At 41.5% G+C, this 18,963-nt stretch overlaps 1 protein-coding gene across 1 annotated transcript in view; it reads right to left on the minus strand.

Annotated features, from left to right (window-relative positions):
- Window positions 1-18,963, minus strand: part of DOCK3 (dedicator of cytokinesis 3) — a 924,676-nt gene that overhangs the window by 61,590 nt on the left and 844,123 nt on the right. Inside the window, exons 47-49 of the mRNA XM_053721106.1 lie at window positions 11,950-12,073; window positions 6,587-6,734; window positions 1,994-2,109 (exon numbers count right to left, since the gene is read on the minus strand). Coding sequence (XP_053577081.1) covers window positions 1,994-2,109; window positions 6,587-6,734; window positions 11,950-12,073 — 388 coding nt within the window. The remainder of the gene's footprint in view (window positions 1-1,993; window positions 2,110-6,586; window positions 6,735-11,949; window positions 12,074-18,963) is intronic.

An 18,963-nucleotide genomic window follows, 5' to 3' on the forward strand; every position in this document is an offset into this window, starting at 1 on the left:
CATATATATATACACACACATATTTAGACATATATATGTCATATACCATACACCTTTTAACCCTTATAAAAAATTATTTATATTTATGTAAAATATTTTTGTCAATAAGTGTATATATTAATTAAATATAACTTTATTTTTATTTTAATGTGTTTTTTATGTGTTTAGTGAACATTTGTTTTAACCCTTACACTTTATACTAGTCTTCAGACGTGGTAATCCACTGAGCACAAATGTACTTTCAACTTGTAATATGCACGCTAGTTAGCACAGTCACGATATTGCACTAACATTAGCATGCCACTTTTAATCTAGCCCAAAGAAAGTAGTGGATTTCACTGGAAAGGGAAATTTTGATAGGGAGAGCACAGTTAGCAGGAGACACACTATACAAATATAATACTGCAGCCAATACAAATCACATTACCCTGTTGGCAGTATAAATTATTTTAAAATCTCCTCTATTTTCATGTGCATGTGTTTTTTCTATTAGGGTAATAAATGTTTTGCGTATTGTGACACAATCTTGCTACCTTCCAGTTTGTGAAATAAAACAGCGAGATCTGCAGTATGAAAATGTTTAGACAATTTGCAGAGAACTTTCAGCTACATCCCTGGAAGCCCACTAGCAGAGTCAAGGAAACAAATTTTACAAACAAAACTGTTTGAATTTCGTATGAATTTCACAGCATTTTTTTGCATGTGTGGACCTCGCAGTATAGGTTTATTACAATTTTTACTATGGGCACTGAATAGTTTTTTTTTTCCTCTCAAATTTAACAATACAATTTTTTACTGCACATTTTTGTTTCTCTACTTACTTAATTTGTTTCATAACATTTTTAAATTATGTGCTAAAGTGCGCTGGTATTACAAGTTGACAGCAATTCAGTTCACATTGCTGGGAAGCATATCGCTCACAAGAGCGAGCTTCCATAGGCTGAAATGACGTGAGGAACGGCATGAGATCTCGCGCAGTGCAGGGTGTAAGTAGCGCAGCGATGGGCAGCAAATTGTAAATATATATGTATATACTATCTTTATTTTTAATAACATATATCACACTTGATTTTGGGGGCATTTTGTGGATATTTACAAGCTTGCGGTAGCAATAACCAGCCACTTGTTATGGCTGGTTATTTATCACGTGAAATCAAATTAGCGTTCCACTTGTAATCTAGCCCTTTATATCTCTATGTATATCTATATCTGTACATATTCTTAGAGATATATATTTTACAAAAAATAATCACACACACATATATATATATATATATAAATATATATACATAAATAAATATTTAAAAATAAAAATAACACTTTCTTCTAAATGAAGAACATAGGAATGTAAAGTATTGCTTACTCACTTTAGGTTTAGCGCTGTTTGCCTAGTGCAATGTCGGTTACCGCTCGAGCGATAACTTATTTTTTTTAATAGCACTCCCCATAGAAGTCTATGAGAAGAAGAATTTAGCGCGATCACGATATCCAATGTCCTGAAGTTAGTGCACCTGATTTTTCTCTCATGCTTATAACTTAAAGTTGCAATATGCACACAAACCCAACCTTGTTAAAATGTAACTTTCACTGCAGTTAGCATGGGAGCAATAGAAATATTTAGCTCACCACTTGTAATCTAGCCCTATGTGTTTAGCTATGGTTTAAACACATAGTTAAAGTACTGTCGGGGAGCACAGCTGGTCCAGAGGGGAAACCGCTGCTGATCCAATTATCAGCATTAGTTGCATAGCTAGGTCCCATTGGCAGTTTCCACTAGGGTCCAGTAGTGGTATGTCTTTGTGAAGGCTTAAACACATAGCTGTTAAGTGCTGCAAGTGATTACATTACATGGTGTAAGGAATCTGAGCATGTCATTTTAAAACGTTGACTTATATATTATTGTTATATTAAGGGTCTCTTCTCACTTGAAATAAATAATGCATCATACATAAAGTCACACTCAGTATCACACAAATAGCATATCCTACTGTACCTGCGTATTATCTGCGCCCGTCTGGTACATGGCACTGCTGGGCCGGTCTCTCGGTGCTGGGAGAAGCATCACCATATCCCGTGAGTGACGATATTTATCTGGCAGTGAAGGTGAGCCTAAACAGAAAAGCACCTTATTTCTATATATTTTTTAATTAAATCTTTATTTATCCATTATGCAAATTAGAACAATGTACTATGCAAGAACGAAAGGGAAAAAGAGGACTATCTCACTCCCCATATACAGTATATGCAAAATAAAAATACTTAAAGGGACACTGAAGCAAAAAAAAATATTTTGTGATTCAGATAGAGCATGCAATTTTAAGCAACTTTATAATTTAATCCTAGTATCAATTTGTCTTCGTTCTCTTGCTATCTTTATTTGAAAAAAGAAGGCATCTAAGCTTTTTTTTGGGTTCAGACTCTGGACAGCACCCAGGTTGTTCATTAAAAATGGGCCTTACATTCTTGCATTTCAAATAAAGATACCAAGAGAATGAAGAAAATTTGATAATAGGAGTAAATTAGAAAGTTGCTTAACATGTCATGCTCTATCTTAATCACAAAATAAAAAAATTGGGTTCAGAGCCCCTTTAATTAATTAATATTATTAATATTAGTTCATTAATTTAATGTAATTTGAATTTCAGAAGGGTTGCAAAAATATATAAAGATTTCAGCAAATAAAAACAGAATACGTCCATTTTGTTCCAGAAATAAATGAACGAATTAAGAGCCACAATAAGACACAATGAGATCTAGCATTATACCCATAATCTTTATTGTAATCAGTCATCTAGGTAGACAAAAACTGGGGTCTGAATTTATCTTTTTTCAATAGGACATTCAATCCCAAACATAATACATAGCTCACAACATTTGTGGCTGAGAATCAGGGACACAGGAGGTTGATAGGGGCCCTTCACCATTTTGTGGGTGGAGCCATGTTGAAAGGGGAGGGGTCATAGATGGCTAATGGGCGGGGCTGTGGGTGTGTCTGGCTGATCTGTGGGTGTGTCAGTGCAATTTGTGGGTGTTTCTGGGTTTGCCATGGGTGGGACTAACGGAAGTTCTGTAAAGAGGGACATATGGCTTTCTCACAGGGACAGAGCTCAGAATCAGGGACTGTCCCTCTCAAATAGGGACAGTTGGGAGGTCTGCTTGATATTTGTGCACCTGTTGGACTGTAAGATGTGTTTATTTTATGTTTTGTTTCGTAAACCGCAAGTTTATTGCAAACTTACTCAGTAAACTAGTCTGAATATATTGCACTAAATTAATAAAAGTTTGTGAGATTGCAGAGGGGTCTCATACGTAGATGAGATAATGTTGTAAGGGCCATTCAATACAGTAAAATTGCCTTATATACAACTACATAATAAAATACAATGTAATAGCAATTACTCTGTCTTTTAAATGAATAGTAGTTTTTTATGACAAATTTCAAAATATTTTTTGTTTGCCCTCTGTATCATGAGACAGCCATCAGCCAATCACAGACTCCTATAAATATACATTGTGTACTTTTGCACATGTTCAGCGAGAGCTGGTGCCTCTGACAGTGTGAATATAAAAAGACGCAAATTGGAAATAAATGGGAAACTCTCTTAAAACAGCATGATCTATCTAAAGCATGAAAGTTTAATTTTTTACGTTAGTGTCCCTTTAAAGAGACAGTCAAGTCAAAATTAAACTTTCATGATTCAGATAGGGCATGCAACAACTTTCCAATTTACTTTTATCATCAAATTTGCTTTGTTCTCTTGGTATTCTTTGTTAAACGCTAAACCTAGGTTGACTCATGCTAATTTCTAAGCCCTTGAAGGTCGCCTCAGGGCATTTCAACAGTTTTTACAGCTAGAGGGCGTTAGTTCGTGTGTGCCATATAGATTGTGCTCACACCCGTGGAGTTACCTAGGAGTCAGCGCTGATTGCTAAAATGCAAGTCTGACAGAAGAACTGAGATAAGGGGGCTGTCTGCAGAGGCTTAGATACAAGGTAATCACAGAGGTAAAAAGTGTATTAATATAACCATGTTGGTTATGCAAAACTGGAGAATCGGTAAAGGGATTATCCATCTAAACAATAACAATTCTGGAGTATACTGTCCCTTTATGCCTCATCACTCATCTTTACAGACGTATTTTTACTAGGCATTCCTCCTATTAACATTGTTTAAAAATAGGTGTTAATGCATACGTGACATAAACACAAATTGTACAGGGACAATATGAAAGACCTTTAGAAAACCCATTTATGGGTTCGTTTTCCATTGAGTCATGATTAGCTTTGCCTGAGGTCGCAAGTCGATAAATATGCTATCAGAAGCAATTTTGCGTATGGACTGCTTCCGATGGCGTGCTATACCACAATATCGCAATATAATGCATTTCATAGAAAGTATTAAAAGCCATCAAGCGCTAATTTACACCGGGTTTCAAATTAAAGCGCAAACCCTTAGGGCCAGATTATAAGTGGAGCGCTAAGTATCGCTTTAATGAAAGTGATATTAGCGCTCCACTGTGTAATACCAGCACACGCTAATGTGCGCAAGTATTACAAGTTCACAGCAATGTGAACGCAGCCACCACTGGCTGATAGTCACTTACTACTCATGCGTATTGGCTAATAGTTACTACCTGTTAATGCTCATTGCCTGATAGTCACTTATTACTCATGCGTATTGACTGATAGTCACTTACTACTCACACTAATTGTCTGATAGTCACTTACTTACTACTCATGTGCATTGGTTGATGGGCACTTCCTGTTAATGCTTATTGCCTGATAGTCACTTATTACTCATGCGTATTGACTGATAGTCACTTACTACTCGTACTAATTGTCTGATAGTCACTTACTTACTACTCATGTGCATTGGTTGATGGGCACTTCCTGCTAATGCTCATTGGCTGATAGTCACTTATTACTCATGCGTATTGGCTGATAGTCACTTACTACTCATACTCATTGTCTGATAGTCACTTGCTACTCATGTACACTGGTTGATGGGCGCTTCCTGCTAATGCTCATTGGCTGATAGTCACTTACTACTCATGCGTATTGTCTGATATTCACTTACTATTCATGCGTATTGGCTGATAGTTACTTCCTGCTAATGCTCATTGCCTGATAGTCACTTACTACTCATACTAATTGTCTGATAGTCACTTACTACTCATGTGCATTGGTTGATGGGCACTTCCAATGGAATGGGGGTCAATGATACCAAACATATAGAGAAAAAGTTCTTCATACAAAGGGGTTTAACACATAGGGGCCTATTTATCAAAGGTCTTGCGGACCTGATCCGACAGTGCGGATCAGGTCCGCAAGACCTCGCTGAATGCGGAAAGCAATACGCTCTCCGTATTCAGCATTGCACCAGCAGCTCACAAGAGCTGCTGGTGCAATGCTGCCCCCTGCAGACTCGCGGCCAATAGGCCGCCAGCAGGGAGGTGTCAATCAACCTGATCGAACTCGATCGGGTTGATTTCCGGTGATTCCTGTCTGCCTGCTCAGAGCAGGTGGACAGGGTTATGGAGCAGTGATCTTTAGACCGCTGCTTCATAACTGCTGTTTCTGGCGAGTCTGAAGACTCGCCAGAAACACGGGCCCACAAGCTCCGTTCGGAGCTTGATAAATGGGCCCCATAGTTAAATTCAGTTTCACAGTGACAATGCACTACTGAATACAGCTGGTCAATGGTGGCTATGCATATATGATTCCCCTTATTGGCTCAGAGACAATGTTCGGCTCCAAACCAGCAGTGCATTGCCACTCTGATGTTTGTTTAAATACCTTTGCATGAGTTAAACAAATAGTTCTCTGCAAGCAACAGTGCAATAAAAAATGCACTGATGCACCAGAACACTTTTCTTATTGCATATTTATGTTTTGGGGATGTAAGATAAGGTTATGGATATTATATTTGGAATTAGGGCTATTTCAACATTAATTTGGACACCAAAGAGGTCTGCAAGGTGTTGTCAAGGAGAAGACATGAATTTCCCTTGGTGACAAAACATGACAATATAGCAGCAATGGTGACATTGTTCTGTCAATATTTTTCAGCCACATTGTTGCTGTCAAGAACAACATTCCTGATGAGAACGTGCTACAAGAATGGCTTTCCATGTACAGGTCTTTCTTCCACCTTCAAGAGTAACAGCATATTACAATTCTACATAACAAGCACTAACTATATAGCATACCAAAACTCACGATCATATGAAATATAATAAATAGAAAACATTCTTGCTGTAAGATCTAAGGACACTGTGAGCTTTTTCAAGAACAATTGGGGCTTCATGTATAAGAGGGCTACCTACCAATGCCTCTCTCCATCCACAGTGCAGCCTTCCTCTTAGTGTGCTTTCTCCAGAGCATCGTTCCACTTACAGTGTACATCCTGTTCTAACCACACTGCATCAGTTGACCTGGCCAAAGACCACATAACCCATGCCCCATTATCTGCAGTTCTTGATTATATTCAGCACATTTCCTCCTTTATGCTAGTCATGACTGGTGACTGTAATTATTCTGCAATTTACCCTGAGCAACATTTGTTCCACCATAAAGCAGGACTCACCTCGTGTGCTTGAGGGTGCAGAATTAACAAGCTGTGATGGAGCAGAGTGGGTGGAGCTGAGACTGGAGGAGGAGGGGCTTGTGTAGGATGATGATAACGCAGAAACATTAGTGATTGAGCCGGCATGAAGAGAGTGCGGGAGCAGCATCTAAGAAAGGGGGAAAAAAAGTATCACAGATGGAGACATGTTTAGTGAAAGAGCTTGAAAAGTTGTCAGAAACTTAAAGAGACGGCATGCATGAGAGATAAGTGGAGAAACTGTTAGAAAAAGAACTAAGAAGAAAGTGTCCAACACTTGGCTGTGGCAGATTTCAGAGACTTCTGATAATGGGCTTAAAGAAGATGATAAAGACTCTCTGGGATTGTGCTCAAGGAAGATGTCAGGGACTGACTGAGATTGTGCTCAAGGAAGTTGTCAGGGACTGTCTGAGATTATGATCAAGGAGGATGTCAGAGACTGTCTGAGATTATGATCAAGGAGGATCTCATAGACTGTCTGAGAGAGCACTCAAGGAAGATGTTAGCGACTGTCTTAGATTGTGATCAAGGAAGATGTTAGAGACTGTCTGAGATTGTGATCAAGGAAGATGTCAGAGACTGTGAGAGTGCGGGAGCAGCATCTAAGAAAGGGGGAAAATGTATCACAGATGGAGACAAATGATTAGTGAAAGAGCTTGAGAAGCTGTCAGAAACTTAAAGAGACGGCATGCATGAGAGATAAGTGGAGAAACTGTTAGAAAAAGAACTAAGAAGAAAGTGTCCAACACTTGGATGTGGCAGAATTCAGAGACTTCTGATAATGGGCTTAAAGAAGATATAAAAGACTTTGGGATTGGGCTCAAGGAAGATGTCAGGGACTGTCTGAGATTGCAGTCAAGGAAGATGTCAGAGACTGTCTAAGATTGTGATCAAGGAGGATGTCAGAGACTGAGATAGCGCTCAAGGAAGATGTTAGAGACTGTCTGAGATTGTGATCAAAGAAGATGTTAAAGACTGTCTGAGATTGTGATCAAGGAAGATGTCAGAGACTGTCTGAGATTACGCTCAAGGAAGTTGTCAGGGACTGAGATAGCGCTCAAGGAAGATGTCAGAGACTGTCTGAGATTGCGCTCATGGAAGTTGTCAGGGACTGTCTGAGATTGTGCTCAAGGAAGATGTCAGAGACTGTCTGAGATTGTGATCAAGGAGGATGTCAGAGACTGTCTGAGATAGTGCTCAAGGAAGATATTAGAGACTGTCTGAGATTGCCCTCAAGGAAGATGTCAGTGACTGTCTGAGATTGTGCTGGAGGAAGTTGTCTGGGACTGTCTAAGATAGAGCTCAAGGAAGATGTTAGAGACTGTCTGAGATTGTGATCAAGGAAGATGTCAGAGACTATCTGAGACTGAGTTTAAGGAGGATGTCAGAGATTGTGCTCAAGGAAAATGTCATAGACTTTCAGAGATTGGGCTCATAGAAGTATATGAGACTGGGCTGGTCTGAAAGCGAGAGACTGCCTGAGACTAGGTTCATGGAAGAATTTAGAGACTGTCAGAGACTGGACAATAAATGCTATTAGAGACACTTGGACTGGCCTTATGGATAATGTTGGAGATTGTCGGAGCCTGAGCTAATGGAAGAAACAGGACACTGTCTTAGCTGTGATCTGCAAAAACAATGTCAAAGGAAGGGGGGCTTCTGATTGCTGAGGACCCTGCAAATATGCAATTCAGGTTATAATAATGCAGTCTGTTACCTGATTGGTCAGCCAAGTGAATGTAATGATGACATTAGATTTCCGTAATCAATCAAAAATAGAAGTACATTGAAAAGTTGTTTAAAATTGAATGTTCTATCTAAATCATGAAATTAAGTTTTGTGGTTTCATGTCCGTTTAACAGGTGTTATTAACAACAAAGCAGGCACCAATCACCAGCTAGTTCCCACTAGTGTAGGATACATGCATATTCTTTTTCAACATTGGATACCAAGACAAAAAAGTACATTTGAAAATAGAAGTGAATTTAAAAGTGACTTAAAATAAAATGCTCTATCTGAATCAAGCAAGTTTAATTTTGACGTTCCTATTCCTTTAAATATACACAAGAGAAGCTTGTAAACATAAAATTAGTTAAAAATCATTAGTCACAAAAAAAAGGAAGTTATTTTGTAGTTGCTCATGAGGTAATTCGGAATTTAGGTAACAAAGGAATACCCCAGAAAGGTAGTCTACTAGATAAATAAAATGTTTTTATTGTATATATATTTTTTAGAGTTTTTGATGATTAAAATATATTATTAAATTTATTAGTTTATTGTTTAGACTTCTAAGATCTTTTTAGATTGTTTTATGATCATTTTTAGAGTGTTTCGAATCAATTTTTAATTATATACATAACAAGAGGATAAAAAAAAATTGATTTTTTTTTTATGGTAAAGATATATTTTTCCTCTAATTTTTAAGTTGGAAGAAAATTTGATATTATTTGTTAGTACTAATGGACTCCAAGATCAGTAGTGACCATAAGTTTTGACCAAAAATTAAATAAGGTTATAGTGGTACATTTATCAGATAATTAAAGCACTTTGCAATACATTATGAATTTTTTATAGTTTTTTTAAGTATTAACATGCTGGTATTATAAATGACCCAAACGAAAATTGTATAAAAGCACAATTTATACAGAACCCAAAATGGAGCAAGACTTGAAAATAAAAGCAAGATTGGATATAACAATGAAAGAAATATGGATATAAATTAACTGTCCCTTTAAGAAGAGGTGTATAAAAGTATGCTGGGCAGGATCAGGTTCATCTTGAAAAAAGCTTACGAGCTGAAACGCATAGATGACCTAACCTGTTGAGCTGGCCAGCTTTCCTGACATGATCGGACTCTGCTGATATTTACCATTTTGAATGGTTAAAGCAACATTAGGGAGATTGGTAAAGTAAAGGAGCAACATTGAGGACAACAAGACCCCTTTGAACTGGGTATATTCACTTTCAAGGAAACCCGCAGTTTGAATTTACCACTGGTAACCCGACCGAGCTATTGGCAGACCGTATTGGACACGTGGGAGCCACACGTCACGGCCAGAGCTAATGGCCGATTTGGAGAAGCCAACAACTTTGTTCAGAGGTACTGGCACGGTCGGGGTAAGATAATAAAAACTTTCGGATTCTGGTGAGTTATAACAAGCTTTTTGGGGCTTAAGTTCTATACACAATCTCCTTAATAATAACAAAAAAGCGTAAGAGTGGAATAACATTATATTGACACTATTATTAAAAACTCAAGTGATACTGTTTCAGCTAAAAACGGATACAAAAAGACTTAGATAAGCAAAGCTGCAGTATTGGATACAGCATTTCTCGATCAATTTCGAGCTTTTACCCTAAGAGTTTGGGACTATATGGACATTTATTGTACAATAACAAAATAAGAGTACAATTTTTTTTTTAATTTTTTTTTTTTTTTTTTTAAAGTTTTAAATGGTTTTATTGCGATAATTCCAGGATATACAATGAAAAACATAGAAAAAACGTTCAAATTAACATCAATTGTTACAATGAATAAAACATTGTCACAGTTATTTCCATAACAGTTATTTTTATAACAATAGACTCGAGGTTAGCTACTATAGTTGGACTAGATTATAAGTGCCAATCAGCCACCGCTTAGTTAGGTAAATTATCTATGGGCGAGCTTGTGGTAGGAGTGCCATTCTCCTGACTATTATAGGTTGGCCACAACATGTAGATATGTTAGATCGTGAGTTGTAGAGAAATTAAAAATGATAAAAGAAAAAAGAGAGGGCGCCTGCCTCATGGTCAATTGTTGGGGGGGTGTAGGAGGATAGATGGCTATTGACTATTTGCGTATTCTTCCCATAGGAATAGTATATCGTGAAATTCTTCTATCCGCTTGGTGTGGATGTAGTGGTATTTCTCTAAGTGAAGAAAGTGTGTTACTTTTGCCCTCCACACTGCAGGGGACGGTAAATTAGTTTTTTTCCAGTTTAGTGGGATTAATCTTTTTGCGGAGTTGATAATGATAGTGACAAGTGGTTTTTTTAATTTGCATGCGATTTTGGGGAGTTTGTTAAAGAGGAAAATCCAAGGAGTGAGTGGGAGGGGCGCACCCAGAACCTTTTCTATTTCTGGTTTAAGGGAGAGCCAGTAGGACATCACTATCGGGCAGGTCCACCAAATGTGAGCAAATGTCGCCGTCCCCCCGCAGTCCCTCCAACATGTGTTGGTCATATTGGGAAATAGGTGGTGTAATCGGACAGGTGTGTAGTACCATCTGCTTAATAGTTTGATATTCATTTCTAACATCGAGATCGATGAGGAAGCTTTCGTCATTTGGTGAAAGATGATAGTCCAGTCAGATGGGTCTATAGTGGTATTTAGGTCCGCTTCCCATTTACTCACATATGTGGGAGGTGTTGAGTGGGACACCCGTGATAGCATTTTGTATGTCAAGGATAAAATTCCCCTATGGGGGTGAGGATGAAGAGTACAATTTTATATTGTGATTTTGTTTATTGTTTATTGTATTGTACCCTTACGATTGTACTGTACCTTTGTATAGCGCTGCGTAAAATGTTGGCGCTTAAATAAATAAATAAACAATAATAATAATAGTGAATTAAACCACCTCTGGTATGTATTCTACAGGTCTCTATAGACCTTGTAGAGTGAAGACCGCACAAGGATTTTTGAAGACATAGGGGCCTATTTATCATGATGTGAGCGGACATGATCTGATATTGCGGATCATGTCCGCTGCACATCGATAAATGCAGACAGCATACACTGTAAGCATTTATCATTGCACCAGCAGTTCTTGTGAACTGCTGGTGCAATATCGCCCCCTGCAGATTCGCGGCCAATTGGCCGCCTGCAGTGGGTGTCAATCAACCCGATCGTATCCGATCTGGTTGATTACCGGCGATGTCTGTCCGCCGCCTCATAGCAGGCGGACAGGTTATGGAGCAGTGGTTTTTAGACCGCTGCTTTATAACTTGTGTTTCTGGTGAGCCTGAAGGCTCGCCAGAAACATAGGGCATCAAGCTCCGTTCGGAGCTTGATAATTCGGGCCCATAGTGCACGTTGTTTGGGGTCTAGTACTGGAATATGATTTAGCCCAGTGTGAGTAAAAATGGACTTTGTGAAGATATTTAGGAAACAAATTCAAAGATCTAGGGAGTCATGGCTACTAAAATTTCAATTTAGGCTTCCAACTTTTTGGATCATTCTACATATATCTAGATACAAACACCTTTGGCTCTAAAATATAGTTGCTTGCTTCTAAATTAAATAAAATTTGTTAATGGCATTACTGAGCATTATGAAATGGATGTCTCTGGCTGTTGGGGTACCTGTAGTGTGTAGGGATCCTCATTCTCACTGTCTCCGGCAGTTGGGGTGCTCCCTGTGTCACTGGAGGCATGTGACGAGAGCGAGGAAGAGGAGTGACGCACAGAGCTCAAAACCACAAGGGGACTGCAAGGAACAGAGATAGACACACTGTTATACAGAGGTATAGATTGAAAACAAACACAGTTTTAGAACAATATACATACAGCTGTGGTCAAAATTATTGGTACACTTCTTTTTGTAGGAAAACGCACAATTTTCTCGGAACCAGGTAAAAATTGACAAAAGTATTTGTTATCCACCTTTCTTTATTTCAAATGTAATAGAACAGAAACTTCACTTTTGATTTATGACTTCATTTATTGCTTTAAACAGCATGGGAAAACATATTGGTACTCAAACTAATATTTCAGAGCGCAAACATTTTCTATAGCTCTGAATAAGATTCACTTTTCGGATTTTAGCCGACTCTTCATAAGCAAACTGCTCCAGTTCACTCAGGTTTGATGGGTGTCTTTTCCCAACAGCTATTTCCACAAATATTCAATGGAATTCAAATCTTGACTCATAGAAGACCACTTTGGAATGGTCCAATGTTTTCTTCTCATCCATTCTTGGGTGCTTTTTGAGGTATGTTTTGGGTCATTATCCTGCTAGAGGACCCATGACGTGTGATTTAGACACAGCTGTCTGACACTGGGCAGTACGATTCACTCCAGACACAACTGTCTGACACTGGGCAGTATGTTTCACTACAGACTTAAGAAACAACTGTCTGACTCTAGGCAGTACGTTTCACTCCAGACACAGCTGTCTGACACTGGGCAGTACGTTTCACTACAGACTTAAGACACAACTGTCTGACACTGGGCAGTACGTTTCACTCCAGACACAGCTGTTTGACACTGGGCAGTACGTTTCACTACAGACACAGCTGTCTGACACTGGGAAGTACGTTTCACTCGAGACACAGCTGTTTGACACTGGGCAGTACGTTTCACTACAGAGACAGCTGTCTGACACTGGGCAGTACGTTTCACTCCAGACACAGCTCTCTGACACTGGGCAGTACGTTTCACTCCAGACACAGCTGTCTGACACTGGGCAGTACGTTTCACTACAGATACAGCTGTCTGACACTGGGCAGTACGTTTCACTACAGACACAGCTGTCTGACACTGGGCAGTACATTTCACTACAGACACAGCTGTCTGACACTGGGCAGTACGTTTCACTAAAGACACAGCTGTCTGACACTGGGCAGTACGTTTCACTCCAGACACAGCTGTCTGACTCTGGGCAGTACGTTTCACTACAGACACAGCTGTCTGACACTGGGCAGTACGTTTCACTACAGACACAGCTGTCTGACACTGGGCAGTACGTTTCACTACAGATACAGCGGTCTGATACTGGGCAGTACGTTTCACTACAGACACAGCTGTTTGACACTGGGCAGTACGTTTCACTACAGACACAGCTGTCTGACACTGGGCAGTACGTTTCACTACAGACACAGCTGTCTGACACTGGGCAGTACGTTTCACTACAGACACAGCTGTCTGACACTGGGCAGTACGTATCACTCCAGACACAGCTGTCTGACACTGGGCAGTACGTTTCACTCCAGACACAGCTGTCTGACTCTGGGCAGTACGTTTCACTACAGACACAGCTGTCTGACACTGGGCAGTACGTATCACTACAGACACAGCTGTCTGACACTGGGCAGTACGTTTCACTACAGACACAGCTGTCTGACTCTGGGCAGTACGTTTCACTACAGACACAGCTGTCTGACACTGGGCAGTACGTTTCACTACAGACACAGCTGTCTGACACTGGGCAGTACGTTTCACTCCAGACACATCTGTCTGACACTGGGCAGTACGTTTCACTCCAGACACAGCTGTCTGACACTGGGCGGTACGTTTCACTACAGACACAGCTGTCTGACATTGGGCAGTACGTATCACTACAGACACAGCTGTCTGACACTGGGCAGTACGTTTCACTACAGACACAGCTGTCGGACTCTGGGCAGTATGTTTCACTACAGATACAGCTGTCTGACACTGGGCAGTACGTTTCAATACAGATATAGCTGTTTGACACTGGGCAGTACGTATCACTTCAGACACAGCTGTCTGACTCTGGGCAGTACGTTTCACTCCAGACACAGCTGTCTGACTCTGGGCAGTATGTTTCACTACAGATACAGCTGTATGACACTGGGCAGTATGTTTCACTCCAGACACAGCTGTCTGACTCTGGGCAGTACGTTTCACTCCAGACACAGCTGTCTGACACTGGGCGGTACGTTTCACTACAGACACAGCTGTCTGACATTGGGCAGTACGTATCACTACAGACACAGCTGTCTGACACTGGGCAGTACGTTTCACTACAGACACAGCTGTCGGACTCTGGGCAGTATGTTTCACTACAGATACAGCTGTCTGACACTGGGCAGTATGTTTCAATACAGATATAGCTGTTTGACACTGGGCAGTACGTATCACTTCAGACACAGCTGTCTGACTCTGGGCAGTACGTTTCACTCCAGACACAGCTGTCTGACACTGGGCGGTACGTTTCACTACAGACACAGCTGTCTGACATTGGGCAGTACGTATCACTACAGACACAGCTGTCGGACTCTGGGCAGTATGTTTCACTACAGATACAGCTGTCTGACACTGGGCAGTACGTTTCAATACAGATATAGCTGTCTGACTCTGGGCAGTATGTTTCACTACAGATACAGCTGTCTGACACTGGGCAGTACGTTTCACTACAGACACAGCTGTCTGACTCTGGGCAGTATGTTTCACTACAGATACAGCTGTCTGACACTGGGCAGTACGTTTCACTCCAGACACAGCTGTCTGACTCTGGGCAGTACGTTTCACTCCAGACACAGCTGTCTGACACTGGGCAGTACGTTTCACTCCAGACACAGCTGTTTGACACTGGGCAGTATGTTTCACTACAGACACAGTTGTCTAACACTGGGCAGTACGTTTCACTCCAGACACAGCTGTTTGACACTGGGCAGTACGTTTCACTACAGACACAGTTGTCTGACACTGGGCAGTACGTTTCACTACAGACACAGTTGTCTGACACTGGGCAGTACGTTTCACTACAGACTTAAGACACAACTGTGTGACTCTGGGCAGTACGTTTCACTACAGACACAGCTGTCTGACACTGGGCAGTAAGTTTCACTACATACACAGCTGTCTGACACTGGGCAGTACGTATCACTACAGACACAGCTGTATGACACTGGGCAGTACGTATCACTACAGAGACAGCTGTCTGACACTGGGAAGTACGTTTCACTCCAGACACAGCTCTCTGACACTGGGCAGTACGTTTCACTACAGACACAGCTGTCTGACTCTGGGCAGTACGTTTCACTACAGACACAGCTGTCTGACACTGGGCAGTACGTTTCACTACAGACACAGCTGTTTGACACTGGGCAGTACGTTTCACTACAGACACAGTATCTGACACTGGGCAGTACGTTTCACTACAGACACAGCTGTCTGACACTGGGCAGTACGTATCACTACATTCACAGCTGACTGACACTGGGTAGTACGTATCACTACAGACACAGCTGTCTGACACTGGGAAGTACGTCTCACTACAGGCCCAGCTGTCTGACACTGGGCAGTACATTTCACTACAGACACAGCTGTCTGACACTGGGCTGTACGTTTCACTACAGATACAGCTGTCTGACACTGGGCAGTACGTTTCACTCCAGACACAGCTGTCTGACACTGGGCTGTACGTTTCACTCCAGACACAGCTATCTGACACTGGGCAGTACGTATCACTACAGACACAGCTGTCTGACACTGGGAAGTACGTTTCACTACAGGCACAGCTGTCTGACACTGGGCAGTACGTTTCACTACAGATACAGCTGTCTGACACTGGGCAGTACGTTTCACTCCAGACACAGCTGTCTGACACTGGGCTGTACGTTTAACTCCAGACACAGCTGTCTGACACTGGGCAGTATGTTTCACTCCAGACACAGCTGTCTGACACTGGGCAGTACGTTTCACTACAGACACAGCTGTCTGACACTGGGCAGTACGTTTCACTACAGACACAGCTGTCTGACACTGGGCAGTACGTTTCACTACAGACACAGTTGTCTGACACTGGGCAGTACGTTTCACTACAGACACAGCTGTCTGACACTGGGCAGTACGTTTCACTACAGACACAGCTGTCTGACAGTGGGCAGTACGTTTCACTACAGATACAGCTGTCTGACACTGGGCAGTACGTTTCACTACAGACACAGTTGTCTGACACTGGGCAGTACGTTTCACTACAGACTGAGACACAGCTGTCTGACACTGGGCAGTACGTATTACTACAGATACAGCTGTCTGACACTGGGCAATATGTTTCACTACAGACACAGCTGTTTGACACTGGGCAGTACGTTTCACTACAGACACAGCTGTCTGACTCTGGGCAGTATGTATCACTACAGACACAGCTGTTTGACACTGGGCAGTACGTTTCACTACAGACACAGCTGTCTGACACTGGGCAGTACGTTTCACTACAGATACAGCTGTCTGACACTGGGCAGTACGTATCACTACAGACACAGCTGTCTGACAGTGGGCAGTACGTTTCACTACAGATACAGCTGTCTGACACTGGGCAGTACGTTTCACTCCAGACACAACTGTCTGACACTGGGCAGTACGTTTCACTACAGACACAGCTGTCTGACACTGGGCAGTACGTTTCACTACAGACACAGCTGTCTGACTCTGGGCAGTACGTTTCACTACAGACACAGTTGTCTGACACTGGGCAGTACGTTTCACTACAGACTGAGACACAGCTGTCTGACACTGGGCAGTACGTTTAACTACAGATACAGCTGTCTGACACTGGGCAGTACGTTTAACTACAGATACAGCTGTCTGACACTGGGCAGTATGTTTCAGTACAGACACAGCTGTCTGACACTGGGCAATACGTTTCACTACAGACACAGCTGTTTGACACTGGGCAGTACGTTTCATTACAGACACAGCTGTCTGACACTGGGCAGTACGTTTCACTACAGACACAGCTGTCTGACTCTAGGCAGTACGTTTCACTACAGACACAGCTGTCTGACACTGGGCAGTACGTTTCACTACAGACACAGCTGTCTGACACTGGGCAGTACGTTTCACTACAGACACAGCTGTCTGACACTGGGCAATACGTTTCACTACAGACACAGCTGTCTGACTCTGGGCAGTATGTATCACTACAGACACAGCTGTCTGACACTGGGCAGTATGTTTCACTACAGACACAGCTGTCTGACTTTGGGCAGTACGTTTCACTACAGACACAGCTGTCTGACACTGGGCAGTACGTTTCACTACAGACACAGCTGTCTGACACTGTACAGTACGTTTCACTACAGACACAGCTGTCTGACTCTGGGCAGTATGTATCACTACAGACACAGCTGTCTGACACTGGGTAGTACGTTTCACTACAGACACAGCTGTCTGACTTTGGGCAGTACGTTTTACTACAGATACAGATGTCTGACACTGGGCAGTACGTTTTACTACAGATACAGCTGTCTGACACTGGGCAGTACGTTTCACTACAGACACAGCTGTCTGACACTGGGCAGTATGTTTCACTACAGACACAGCTGTCTGACACTGGGCAGTATGTTTCCCTACATGTAAGTACTAAAGATGTGTGGTGATACTATTATCAGGCTCAACTGTGCTACCCCTAATTGTGATATACTCCCAAAATCATAAAATAGTGATAAAAAACAAACAAAAGGGGGTGGGGTGTGCTCGGATAGAGAGCTGTGAGTAGGACTATATGTATTCCGTGATTATAGGAGCCAATCTTTGATTGGAGTCTATGTAATGAGTATTATTGGGATATATAATTAGTCTTGTGTTACTGAGAAGTGTAAATCCGTGTAGGTGATAGTATTATATTCGTAATTGGATACGTTGTAAAACATACACCTAGTTTCAATACTATGTGGCGTGCACTCAGTTAGGTGTAGAATTATATGAGCCGTTAAATATGTATGAATAAACTTCAGGTATGAACTCTAATATATAGTGATGTTGACGTCAGTCTAAGGCAGTGTATAGTGCCTAAGTGGCGTGCACTTTAATGTGATGTGAGTGCGATCCGTTTATTACGGATAAACAAGTTCTAATATGAACTCTAATATAGTGATGTTGACGTCAGTCTGTGACAGTGTATTGTTCCTAAGTGGCGTGTACTTTAAACAATGTGATGTGTACTTTAAACAATGTGATGTGAGCGCGATCCGTTAATTACGGATAAACTAGTTATAAGTTGTCAGATCAATATTGATATTCCTGAAATTAATCCTAATGTAAATGATTTCAAAAATATGAAACACAGCTGTTTGACACTGGGCAGTACGTTTCACTACAGACACAGCTTTCTGACACTGGGCAGTACATTTCACTACAGACACAGCTGTCTGACACTGGGCAGTACGTTTCACTACAGACACAGCTGTCTGACACTGGGCAGTACGTTTCACTACAGACACAGCTGTCTGACACTGGGCAGTACATTTCACTACAGACACAGCTTTCTGACACTGGTACTGACATTTCACTACAGACACAGCTTTCTGACACTGGGCAGTACATTTCACTACAGACACAGCTTTCTGAAACTGGGCAGTACATTTCACTACAGACACAGCTGTCTGACACTGGGCAGTACGTTTCACTACAGACACAGCTGTCTGACACTGGGCAGTACGTTTCACTACAGACACAGCTGTCTGACACTGGGCAGTACGTTTCACTACAGACACAGCTGTCTGACACTGGGCAGTACGTTTCACTACAGACACAGCTGTCTGACACTGGGCAGTACGTTTCACTACAGACACAGCTGTCTGACACTGGGCTGTATGTTTCACTCCAGACACAGTTGTCTGACACTGG

This window comes from Bombina bombina, chromosome 7, assembly GCF_027579735.1.
Source record: "Bombina bombina isolate aBomBom1 chromosome 7, aBomBom1.pri, whole genome shotgun sequence".
Lineage (NCBI taxonomy): Eukaryota > Metazoa > Chordata > Amphibia > Anura > Bombinatoridae > Bombina > Bombina bombina.